The following is a 13,014-nucleotide window of genomic DNA, read 5'->3' on the forward strand; positions in this document are numbered from 1 at the left end:
CCAGACAAGGTTATTGTACTTACTTCAAGACCAAGAAAATGGACATCTAGTTTCATTTCTATTTTAGTAAAGTCTAGGGCAGCCGTGGGCAAACTACGGCCCGCGGGCCAGATCCGACCCGTTTGAAATGAATAAAACTAAAAAAAAAAGACCGTACCCTTTTATGTAATGATGTTTACTTTGAATTTATATTAGTTCACACAAACACTCCATTCATGCTTTTGTTCCGGCCCTCCGGTCCAGTTTAAGAACCCATTGTGGCCCTCGAGTCAAAAAGTTTGCCCACCCCTGGTCTAGGGGCTGCCATTCCTACACCTTCAAAATCTTCCATAACCAATTAACTTTGTTTCTACATAGTTTAGTGTTTCTCGACTTTGGCCACACATTAGAACTTCCTAGGATAGTTTGAAAAAATGGCAATGTCTGTGCTCCCTCCTACCCCAATCAAATAAGAACCCTTTTAAGGCAGGAGACAAAGGGGGTAAACACTAAATGTATCTAGGTTATTTTTTAAATATTTTTATTGATTTTTTTTAGAAGGAGAGAGGGAAATATTGATCAGCGGCCTCCTGCCTGCCCCCTACCTGGGATCAAGCCCGAAACGCAGGCATGTGCCCTGACCGGGAATCAAACCAGCAAACTTTCAGTGCACAGGACGATACCCAACCAACTGAGCCACACTGGCCAGGGTTATGTTAATATGCCTGAGAACTTCTTCTATGCTCACCGGCAGTAAGTCCTTGTAAAACTAAAACAAATTTGTGTACTTTTTGCAAAGATTGCACATCGGAGAGAAGTTAGGAAATCAAAACCTGATTCTGAATCTGGTCCAAGGAAGAGATGGGACTTCGGTTTGATTAGCATTAGGAGACTTACGCAAAGCTGCCTGGGAAGATCCAAGAAATGCCAGGACGCTAGCATGAGCTTGCCTCTGCTCCTTTTTCCGGCTTTGAGGTCAAGGGCATTGCTTACTTCAGGGTCTTCACAGATGCCCCAGGTCACTGGGGGTAGAAGTTATCCAACTCCACCCGAAAGCCTCAGGTAGCAGTTCCTCTGGGCCACAGGCTGCTTGCCGCTGCCTTATAGGGACACAGGAAAGGAGGAACGTCTTCTCAGAAACAACTCCCTAGAGGCAATTTGGGGAAAAACATTAACAATTAGCGTAATCTAATTAAATAAAAGATGAATAAAAAGACCAACCATTTAATATTTACAGAGATAAAAAATATCAAAGCCCACATAGAGTCATAAAGCAATGAAAATAGTTCCAAATCAAATCCAACTGCTAGCAGGCAGCTAGCAGAAGACCTCCCATAACATTTTGTTTAAATGATTGATGGCTTATCTGGGATGTGTGTTATGATTTGATCAATTTTTAATAAAGTTGAAATGCTTAGTCTTTTTCTTTTACATATACTTCATAGTCACTGTGGGACAAATGTATAACTTACTTCTTTAAAAATAATTTTAAAAAGTGGTTGGATTTTCTGATGCTGATGATAAACTATGACAGATAAAGGATTATTGTTCGTCCTATTTTCTTCCATAAAGAAAAAATCCGAAGGTCACTTTCCTTTTCTGTAGAACTTACATACAAATCGGCCTATGACTGTGAAAAGTGGCTTCTCCAGCCTTTCTGGCAGCACGAGGCTGCTGGGCTGCACAGATGCGGGGGCACTTTTATGCCTTGTCCTCTCTGCTTGGCACCCCGCCCGTGGGACAGTGCTATCCAGGTGGCTGTACGTGACAGCCTTGGGCAGCAGAGTTCTTACGCAACCTTCCGGAAGGAATGCCAGGGAACGTGTCAGTTAAAATGCAGAGTATTTGTTCCTTATTGTCCATTACTGGAATTAAAGGACCTACTTTAAAAATCAGTATATAGTAAATGGGTATCTAGCCTTTCCCTTGGAACATGGGCCTAAGGGGCACTGGGGCACTCCTGACACAGGTACTGGTGACACCCACTGCACGTCTCTAACTCGCTGGTGGCCAGCCAGCCGTTGATGCTCAGCCTGGTTGACCTGACCTCACATTTGATCATGAGTGTTGCTGGCAGGTGCAGGCAGCGATCCTTCCCACAATCCGCCCTCCATCATGGAGTGGGGAAATATTTCCTATGGAGAACCCTGACCCAAAGGGAGGAAAAGAGTAATTGAGGGCTTCATAAATAAGTAACAGCTGCTTAATGTTTTTTAAAGTGATAGAAAACATTTTGTTCACTTTTAAAATTAAGAAAAAAAATCTTTTGGGGGGGGTTCCAGATTATGCCAATTGAAAGAGGAAATGCCAGGAGATGGGAGAGAAGGACCAAAAAGGGAAGTTGGCAGAGGAGAGGGGGGGACAAAGTGAAGAGGATGGAGAAAGAACTACAGAAATAAGAGGAGGAGGAGAAGGGAGATATTTACAAATGCAGGAAAGAGATAGATGGCAAGAAGGATGGGAAGGAGATAAGGAGAGAAAAGGAAAGAGATACTGGGATCCAAGTTGAGTGAATGATTGTACTATGTCTGTATAGCTTGCATTCATTTGGGCTGTTAACACCCATTCAACTAGCATGCACTGCATACCTATTGTGTGCCTGGGTGCTGGGTAGGATTCAAACTTGCATAGGCTAGTTCTTGCTATCATAACATTTATAATTTCAAAGGTACATAAACATATCCAACAGCTACCATAGTAGGCAGAGCTGCAGCGAAGAGGGCAGCCAGGCCCTGGCACCTAGCAGGTGTTCATTAGATGGTCCTTGGATGTGTTAAACGCTAACTTGTGATACAAATATATAAACATGGAAGAGGCACGGCCTGTTTCTGGCTGGGGGCAAGAAAGGTTTCCTAAAGACGGATGTTTGAAGGATAGGTGGGGTTTAAAGGTCATGTTGTAGGGCAAGACATTTTAGACGAAGGTCACAGTGTGAAGCTGCAGAGCCTATGTCAGTTTAGGGCCCGAAAATGACAGATTATATGAATGTAGGGCTTGTATTAGGAAGATGATAAAGCTGAAAGCTGCTAATGTTAGGTTGTTCTGGTCCTTGAAAGTTGGTAAGAGATTATGTCTTACTTTGGACAAAAAGGAGGGGTGGGCATTAGCAATCAAATGAAGGATTCAAATTAATGTTTAAAAAGATGAATTTGACAACGGCATTCAGAAATGTCTGACCTGCAGCAGTTTCTAACAGCATGATCTGTAATCCCATCTTTGATCCAAGCACTAGGAGTGCTTGTTCAAAACACAGATGTCTGGGCCGTACAGATATTATATTTCTTAGCTCTGGGGTGAGGTCCCAGGTCTGTGTTTAAATAGGCTTTTCGGTACCTGAAATCTCCTATACATGAAAGCTAGCTAAAACTGGCTTAGAAACAAAACCAGTGAGGAGGTATATTAGTTATCTATTGCTGTGTAACAAATTTCCCCAAGTTTAGTGGCTTAATACAACACAAGTTTACTATCTCAATGTTCTAGTTCAGGGATTCAAGAGTGGCTTAATCGGGTGGTCTCATGAATTTGCTCTGAAGCTAGAGGCCAATGCTGCAGTCAGCTGAAGGTTTGACCCGGGCTGTAGAATCCACATCCAAGCTCATCCTGTGGCTACAAGTATTGGCAGGAATCCTCAGTCCCTCTCCACCTGGGACTCTCCATAGGATTGGTCATGACATAGCAGTTGGCTTTCCTAAGAGTAAATGATACAAGAGAGGGAGACACCCATACACGAAGACAAGCTATAAGGTCTTTTATAATTTAATCTCAGAAGCGACATAAAGTAGTCCTTCTTTATATGTTGTTGGTCCTCAGTGCTAATATTAAATGGCAAATTCCAGAAAAAAAAACAACGAAACTCATAAGTTTTAAATTGTGTGCCATTCTAATGAAATCTCTCCCTAGACGTAAATCATCCTTTTGTCCGGCATATCCACATTGCCTATGCTACCCATCCCTTAGTCACATAGTAGCCCTCTCCATTATTAGATCAATTGTCACAGTATGCAGTACTTGTGCTCAAGTAACCCTTATTTTATTTAATAATGACCCAAAGCCATTCACATAACTTTTATTATAGTATATTGTTATAATTCTCCTATTTTATCATTAGTTATTGTTATTAACCTCTTACTGGGCCTCATTTATCAATTAAACTTTATCATAGGTATGCATATATTGGAAGAAACATAATACACATAGGGTTTGGAACTATCTGAGGTTTTAGTCATCCACTGGTGATCTTGGAATGTATCCCTCAGTGGAAAGGAAAGGACGACTGTACTAGGAGGCGGGGCCACTGAGGCTAACTTGTAGTCTAGGTGCCATAGGAGGCAAAATCCATAACCTGGGTGTGAAGTGGTCACTTGAAATGATAGCATGTGATGTGAAATAATATAAGCTAATGTGTTTGAACACTTATCACTTCCAGGAAGTAGGGTAAAGCATTTTACATGTATTATCTCACTTAAGCCTGGAAACAACTCCATGAAGTAGGTAGGCACTGCTATTATCCGGAGGGGGAACCGCAGGGCAGAGGGGTCAGTAGCCGTGTGGGAGCCCTGTTACAAAGAAAGACTTGTCAGGACGTGGAAAGAGATGGAGTGTAGAAGAAGGTAATGGGCTGTTACAAGTGTCCTAGAGAATTTTTACTGGCTAATGAACCACCCTTCATGGTTCATCAGCTGCTCAATTCGCCAAGTGTTGGGATTCATTTTGAGCTGGCCAAAGCAGCTAACCAGGGGAAAGCATACTCTAGCCAAAGAACACGCCACAGGCCACTCATTTAATCAGCAATGGGAACCGAACCTAGACCAGCAGTTTGCCCTTGTTAGGATCCCTAAAATGACCCCCAAATCGCTAGTTCTCTGTCTAACCTTGACCTTCTGCAGTTTGGAGAGGCTGGGAATGAGCAAGTTTAATATTTGACCAGAACAAGTCAGGCTCTGGATTTACTAGACAGGCTGTGGAGAGGGGGGCTGATGCTCATTGTTTTCTGTTTGTTTGTTTGTTTTTATTATTACATATGTGTCCTTATCCCCACATTACCCCCCACCCCCCACCCCCACTCATGCCCTCACCCCCTGTTGTCTGTGTCCATTGGTTAGGCCTATATGCTTGCATATAAGTCCTTTGGTTCATCTCTCCCCCTTACCTCCACCCTCCCCTACCTTCCCCCTGAGGTTTGACGGTCTGATTGATGCTTCTCTGTCTCTGGATCTGTTTTTGTTCATCAGTTTATGTTATTCATGATGCAAACTGTTTTGTTGTTGTTGTTGTTTTAAATATATTTTACAGAGAGGAGGGAGAAGGATAGAGAGTTAGAAACATCGATGACGATGAGAGAGAAACATCGATCAGCTGCCTCTTGCACACCCCCCTACAGGGGATGTGCCCGCAACCAAGGTACATGCCCTTGGCTGAAATCGAACCCGGGACCCTTCAGTCCGCAGGCTGATGCGCTCTATCCACTGAGCCAAACCGGTTAGGGCAATGCAAACTTTCATCCTTTCTTTCCCCAACACGTAGGTCTGGGCTTGACCACGTCAAGCCTACCCCCCACCCCTCCCCGCCACGCACCCTGTATGCTTTTCTTCAGTGGCGCACAATCGCTGCTGCTGCTCCGATTCCCTGAAAGCTTTCCTGTTCCCGGACTCAGCCAGCTCCTCCCTTCGGCACCGCCCTAACCTGTTCTTGCCGAAAATCACAAGATTCTTGACTTCTTCACCTTTCCTCCAGATTGCCTTTCTTTTGCCCGCCCCGTCGCTGTTGTTTTCCATCCCCACCTTCCCAGCCTTTCTCCTCTTCGATACTGTCCCACAAAGCCACACCTGTCCCGCGAGTGCCCGAGAGTTTGACCATGTATTTAATGGCAACAAAAGAAAAAGGAAAGTAAGTTGTACGAGACGCGGGAGCAGAACCTGACAGATGAGCCCACTTGGCCGGCGCCACTCCGTGTAACTGAGAAGAGCCGCCCGCGGCCGCCAGCCCCACCTTGTACGGAGCGCGGGGCTGGGGGCGGGAAGGGGCTGGGCCGCTGGTATTAATAAGCTAAGCCGGCCGGGATGGCGGGGCCAGTCCTCGCAGGGTGCAGGCGGAGGGGGTGGCCCCGGGCCAGAGCACCCACCCACCGCTGGGGGCCGTGCGCCGCCTGGACAGCGGGCTTGGGCTGTAGGCCACCGGCCCTGGAGCGTGGCCAGGAGCCTGGGTGGGGCCCCGAGCGCGCAGCCAGTCACCCGGGCATGTGGGCCGTGGGTGGGGCGGCGCGGGCGGGCCTGGCTGAGGACGCTGTTTGCCAACATCTCACCGAGTGTTTGTCCAGCCAGCCGGTGCCGCTCGCGGGTGCCTCTGTCTCTCCCTCCCTCCCACCTTCCTCCCCCGACAGCTTCCGCCGCCCCCACTGGACTTGGCGGGTGCGCGGGTGGGGGTTCCCAGACGGGATCGTGGGGGCGCAGGTGAGCCCTGGGCCCTGCAGGTGGGTGCGGGGTGGGGAGGGGCCGGGAAGGGGGGATTGGGAGAGGACCAGGGGCGGGGGTGGGGGTCCCCGGATCGTGGGGGGCGCAGGGCTGGGGATGACCCGGGGCTCAGTCTGGGTCCCACGGCCCGCGCCCTTCCACGGCAGCGCCGTGTCCGGGTGGGCTCAGGTGCCGGGCTGGGCGGCGATCTCGGCCTCGCCACCGGGTGTCCGGTGTCCGGTGTCCGGTGTCTGGAGTCGCGGGCGGGTGAGCCCAAGGGCGGGGGGCTAGTGGTGGCGGTCAGGGGTCCCCCGAGGGGGCGGCCGGCGGCACGTGGGGGAGCCTCGGGCAGTTCTGGGCGGCGGGCGGGGCTCCGAGTCCCCCGAGGGGCGTGTGCGCGCGCGTCAGTCCGGTTCCGCCCGCCAGGGAGCTGGGGGCGGGGTGGTGGCCGCGTGGGGGTGTCGCGGCGGCTCTAAGGTTTCTGGACTCAGTAGACGGGCCCTGGCGCCCAGTCTCCCCCGCCGCCCGGCCTCCCGCGGGCCCCGACGGCGCCCCGCGCTGACTGCGCCGAGGACCAGCACGCGCACCCACGTGGGTAGAGCCGTGGGGACCTCCTCCGCCCCAGACCTTCCAGGAGAGTCAGAAACAGGGTACCCTCTGCGGTTGGGGTGCGGAGGGCCGGACGAACAGTGGCCCTGTCAGTTGCGGGGATGGGGGTAGGCGGGGCGATCACCTTCCTCCACCAAATGGGCAGCCCTGCCCCGTCCTGCCCTCGGGGTTCCTGCGGGCCGCGGTGGATGGGCGCGGGGACAGTGACAGTGAGAAGTCACAACTTGCCCGGCTTCTCAGAGGTGTCTTTCCCTCCCCAGGGTCAAAGGGAAGAGGCAAGGGAGGCAGCTTTCTCTGAACTGAGTCTCCTCACCTCCTAAAAGGCGTTTTTTACTTGATTATCTATTTCATAGGAAGACTTAGATACCAATATTTTTTAAGTGAATAAGCCTTAGGCATATGTGGGCATAGATCTGGCATGCGAATGGTATTTTCTAGATAAGTCCATGTGTACAGTAATTTCAAATTTCTAAAGAATGGCATATATTTACAAACCTTAACAAATTGCTGTCACCTCTGATAGTTCATTTTATCCTCAAAAATGGCCTTTTGCAGAAAGATTAATAAGGTAAAGTTGCATTAAGAGAACTGAAAATCTGAAAACAGCTGGCTGTTTTACAATAATTAAAATCCAAACTCTATTCATAACATGAAAGTCATACTGTCGGTACTATAGCATTTTTATGATTTAGGCTGTATCTCAGGCTGTTTTGTTTTTGTTTTGTCTCAGAGTTGTTGGCAACCATTTTCGTTTTGTAGGACAGGGCTGTAGAGGATGTCCCCCGAGTTAATCTATGGGTGTCCTGGAAAACAACTGATCCTGTGACCCTTGGAAATTTATTTTTGGAATAAATAGCAGATGTGGGCTTGTGGCTTGTCATTGCTGAAGAAAAGTGCTGTCATTAAAGAAAACTGAGTTAGCTAAGCCTTTTCTTTTTACTGGATCTTGAATAACTGGGAGTTTGCTGCGCTCCATATGTTAGGGGGAAAGTCTTTCGAGTTTGATTCAGTATCAGCAACAATTGTCCTGTCAGTCAGTGAAAGCGGGAAAAACCCTAGTGAATTAATTTCCTCATTTCCATTTCCTCCACCCGGGCTGACTCCGCTTGCCCCTGTAGCTTCACATAGATTTCCTGGCATCGTCCTCAAGTTACAGAGATTCACAGGGCAGGCCTTCATTTCACAGACGAGGAAACCGAGTCCAGAGAAGTGGAAGTCACAGCCGAAAGTCACACAGTGCACGAGAGGCAGAGCTGGGAGTCCCGACTGGGGTCCCTTGCTGGCTGTCCTCTGAGCACCCTGTGCTGGGTTGACTTTTCCATCTGGAAGCAGGGGGAGGAAAGAGTTCATTCACACCAGCAGGAATCGACAGTCTTAGAATGGCATGCGTATTATTTAGCAGCCTGGCCACAGGACAGCTGTCCGTCAGTCCCCAAGGATCCTCTGAGCACACAAGGAAGCCAGTGTCTTTCCTTCAAGACCCACTGGTTCACTTCAGTGCTAACAATCCATGTTGACTCCGACAGGCAGAACGAAAAGCTAAACCCGTGAAAGAGCTTGAGCATCTCCTCGCGGAGGTGCTGTGGGACCCTTCACACTGTGCACATCTGCACCATTTGTGCTAAGGCTGGTGGTTGTGTGAGAGGGGAAACTGAGGAGGAAACGTGAGCAGACAACATCCACACCTGGGCCAGCATGACCTGGGTGGGGTTTTTTCAACACCTGCCCTCCCTAAGCTAATCTGCCATGGCCAGGGTGAGGCTTCTGCCCAGAGGCACTCGGTCGCACACCTTCCGTTCAGCATTTCCATGGCTGCGAGGATTGGCTGGTCTTCGTTTGGCAAGTTCACAGGCAGAGCCACATCCGCTGATGTTTGCATAGATGCTCCACTGTACGGATGGAGGACAGTAGAGCCAACTCGCAGTCATGCTGCCCAGCTCTGCCATTTCCATCTCCTCCATCTGTGGTACCGGGCGAGTGAGGGCTGAACTCCAGGGCTGCTGTGCCCATTAAATGAGTGAATGCATGTACAGTGCTGAAGGTAGTGGCTGGCACAGCGAGTGTAAGCTCTTACCACCAGGAGCACTCTGAGCGGGGAGAGGGGAGGAATGTGGACATGGCCCGTTCAGGGGGTTCGATTTTAGGCTTTACTCACACTGTTATTGTTGCTAGCATTCACCCCATTCAAAATGGGGACAGAGCAGAAGCCTCAGGCTTTAGCGGGCTCCTCATTTTCCACCATGTTTTATCTCCATGGACGTCAGCGATTGGAGCCATGGAAGGGCCAACAGAGGACATTTACTGGAATGTTAACGAGTTACCATTCATTTTGGTCCCTTATCCCTTCATCTCAGAGCAGCAGTCAAGGGTTCCGAGGAACCAAATTCTTCCTCTGGTTCCTGTCAGCCTCGGGACACCTCCTTTAGTATGAATTTAGTGAGCCCCCTCCCCCCTCAGGAAGCTGTTAGAACCCCAAAGTCAAAAAGCATTATCAGACATCGGTTCTCTGGCTGTTAGATTTTTTGAGGGTCACCTCAAAGCAAAATACAAAGATAGAACCTGAGATAGGCAGGCCTGGCTGAATTTGGAGTCAGACACTGCTTTTAATTCTATTTTAATTTCCCCTTAATACAGTGTTCCATCTGCTTTCAGGTAGATGAATGCTATGGGAGATAGAGTATAGGATGCAGTAGTTGTAGCCCCAGTAAAGGTCTTTGCTACATAGCGAACAGTTAGTGGAATGTATGCAAACCATACTTGTCTCAAAAGACTGGTGTGGGTGGAGGAACAGTTTGCAAGGAAGAGGAGGAAGAGAGGAACCGAAAGGACACTCCCAGAGGGTGGGAGGACCAACACAATCTGGACAGCAGGTGAAGGAACTAGGAGGTGAAGTGACTAGTCTCAAGTTTAAGAGCATTTGAACTTAGGTTGGAGAAATGACATTTGAGAGAGCAGGGCTGCATGGTGAAATTATCGAGGCATTATAAGCACCAAATTATTAATCAGTTCCTTAGAATTTGGGTGATCTTATCATATCGAAACACGTGAAAAGTCTTGTTTTTCCAGAATGGAATTGTATACATAATTTCCTTCTGATTACAAAAGTATGAAGGTTTGCTATTTAAAACACACACACACACACACAACCAAACAGAAATGTATAAGGTAGAATGAAACCTCAAGGGGAATTGTCAGCCCCCTTCCACTGTGAAGCCACTTGTGACTGCACTCGTCCAGGCTACACTTTGGTAAGAAATCAAAGTGGATGGCTCCTTACCATTCCCCTAACTGCCCTTCGCCTGGCCCCTCCCATGACTCCAAATGCTGGCTTTCACAGCCTTTTTAGAGGAGCCTCTAATCAGCTCTTTCATACAGCAAGGATCCCTTGTAACGAACCTAGTCAGCGCTCCATTCCCTCAGTTTATCTGACCTGTAAATTTAGATTTTATTAAATTAGGTTATCTGGAGGAGGTACACCTAAAACCTGGTGACCTTCCAGAACGTACGGAAGGGTTCTCTCCCGCACCTGCACCGTTTTCACGGTTCTAGTGGGCTGTCAGGACATGGCATTGCCCTTCTGCGAAGATGAGGGTACGTAATTGCGTTTATTCAGTGCTGCTTTTAAAGGGGAATGGGAAAAGAGCATGATGGTCTAATTTTTATTTCTTCTTTTTCTTCCTTGAACATGGTTCTGTTTTGGTTCGGTTTGAGGTGGGTAATTCTGTGAAGCCTCAGAAAACAGTATTTTGTTTTGAAATAAGTTGTTTGGAAAGAGCCTTTTCATTTCCTCCTATGTCTTTTTTAAAAAATTCTTTTCTCAGCCATACAGTTGGTTTGTTAGGCTCTGAGGTAATAATATGTTTGCTTGGTTGGGACAAGGCCAAACTTCTGTTAATTTTTTTGTTTCCCTGAGATTGACCCGTAAAAAGTTAGGGTTTGGTTTGTTTTGATAAAGTATCTTTGGAAATTACAGGATAGAGGTTACACAAACTGTTAACAAAGCGTGCCTCAGCTATTCTTTCCTCTGCCCCAGAAACAAAAAGCGATGCTGTATTTCCTCTAAGCTTTATTCATTGCCCGTCCATACCCAGTGCCTACACATTTTAATACCGCCTGCTTCTGGCTGTTGCTCTTTGCAGGTTCATGAACGGCACTGTGGGCAGTAAGTTTGGTGCCAGGAACCAAGAGCCGGTGAGCTGAATTAATCGTCCCAAGCCTTCGGGGATTGCTGTGAGTCTCTGGGAAAGGTCCCTCCAAGTGCCAGCCCAGGTGGGGGCACACCTGGAAGCCATTTTCAAGAACCTTTGCCACAGGTGTAAAAGACTCCAGGCCTGAGAAGATGCTGAAACAGATACTGTCGGAGATGTACATAGATCCTGATCTGCTGGCAGAGCTCAGCGAAGAACAGAAACAGATCCTGTTCTTCAAGATGAGAGAGGAACAGATCCGCCGATGGAAAGAAAGAGAAGCAGCGATGGAAAAAAAGGAGCCCCTGCCAGTGAAATCCAGACCAAAGAAAGGTAAGCTTAGCTCCGTGTCGGCTGTGGACGTGTTAGGAGAATGGCTCCCGGCTTGTTTGAACATTTCGCACCAGTCAGAAGCAGGCCAGGTTTGCGTTCCTGTTTGGTAGATGGACCCTAAATGTTATGGAGATTCTAATAGTGTAATTTATCAACTTGAAGTCTATACTCGGGCGCGCACACACACACACACACACACACACACACAGCAATTACCCTGGAGTTGTGTGAGCAGATTGCTTGCCTGAAACCAGACAGACCTTCAGCTGAAGTAACAAGCCCCCAGGAGTCTGATGTGAGGGGTCTTAAGGGAGGTTTCTGTCCCCCTATTGTCATCGATGCCTAGTGCTCTAGTTAGCAGCATACCAAGTGCTTGCGTCCGCATCTCTATGGCAATTGTGTTTGCATGTTTTAGACTTGAAGAGATTTTTCCTTGAGTTATCTTTTTTAGGGAAAATCCCTCTTAAAATACAAATACTGCTATAAGGAAAAAGGTCATAATACTTTTTAGTATTATAATTTTTTTTTAGTGTGAGTTAACTTTTCAGATGTATTTCGTCCTGACCCAAGGAATCCCTTGGTAGCCTGAGAGGGCCTTTGAGACCATGGGGGAGGAATACTTTGTACATCAAGACTTAAAATGTAAACACATACAGTCCTAGAAAAGCACACGTTAACCCTGCCCCCAACCAGCCACCCTCCCTCCCCTCCAACTCCCCCTGTCAAATTCTGTTATGGATGAATAACTAAGTTGTTTTTTTAAAAACACACAGTTTCAAGGTCACTTACACAGGCATTCAAGACCAATCTCTCTTCATTTTTTTATTAAGCTAGGGAAAATAAGATTTGATAAAACCATTCAGGGTTTCAAAGATTGAGAAAACAAGTCTTACTTGAACGCTGGTATGTGCAGACTCAAAAGGAAGTCACTTTAGTGACATTTGCCTCATTCTGCTTTTTACTAATAACTTTCCCCAATTCAGCTTTATAATGACATAGAAATAAATGAGTATCTCATTTATTATTGTTATTATCAATAGCAACTATTTGTTAAATACTTGTTTTGTCGGACACTGGCAAAGCCATTTACACACATATCTCACCCTCACAACTTCTGCAAAAGTATTAATATTCCTATTTTACAGATGAATGAACTAGAATCAGAGAAGTAAGATATGCAAGGTCACACCGGCAGTAGGTGCCTGTTCTGTTGGGTTTCACAGTACCCTACACTGTCCAAAATAGACTTTTTCCTTCAGCAAGCAACTTGGTCCAGGCCGAAGCATAACCCTTTCGTCTTTCTGAACTGGTTTATGCCTCTCTGTGCATACTTTAGTCAGAGCTCATCAGTTATACCTGGGCCTCCTTGGGCACCATGGTCATTGTGGACATAACATATTGATGTGGTGGCTGACTTTGGGGACTAGTGAGAGCGGAAAGGTTCTGGCCCCAGAGTC

At 47.5% G+C, this 13,014-nt stretch overlaps 1 protein-coding gene across 7 annotated transcripts in view; it reads left to right on the forward strand.

Moving 5' to 3' along the window:
• The first annotated feature begins 5,790 nt into the window (after nucleotides 1-5,790).
• Nucleotides 5,791-13,014, forward strand: part of SH2D4A (SH2 domain containing 4A) — a 482,539-nt gene continuing 475,315 nt past the window's right edge. For 3 of the 7 annotated variants that reach the window (XR_009451381.1, XM_059685251.1, XM_059685256.1), the window contains exons 1-2: nucleotides 6,259-6,428; nucleotides 11,177-11,557. Coding sequence is in view for 6 of the 7 variants with exons in the window: in XM_059685251.1 (XP_059541234.1) it covers nucleotides 11,377-11,557 (181 nt within the window). In the remaining variant the exon portion in view is untranslated. Of the gene's footprint in view, nucleotides 5,866-6,258; nucleotides 6,449-6,915; nucleotides 7,020-8,202; nucleotides 9,100-11,176; nucleotides 11,558-13,014 lie in introns of those variants that run through there. The other 4 variants (XM_059685253.1, XM_059685254.1, XM_059685255.1 and 1 more) reach the window with 4 other exon arrangements.

This window comes from Myotis daubentonii, chromosome 2 (assembly GCF_963259705.1).
Source record: "Myotis daubentonii chromosome 2, mMyoDau2.1, whole genome shotgun sequence".
NCBI classification, from domain to species: domain Eukaryota; kingdom Metazoa; phylum Chordata; class Mammalia; order Chiroptera; family Vespertilionidae; genus Myotis; species Myotis daubentonii.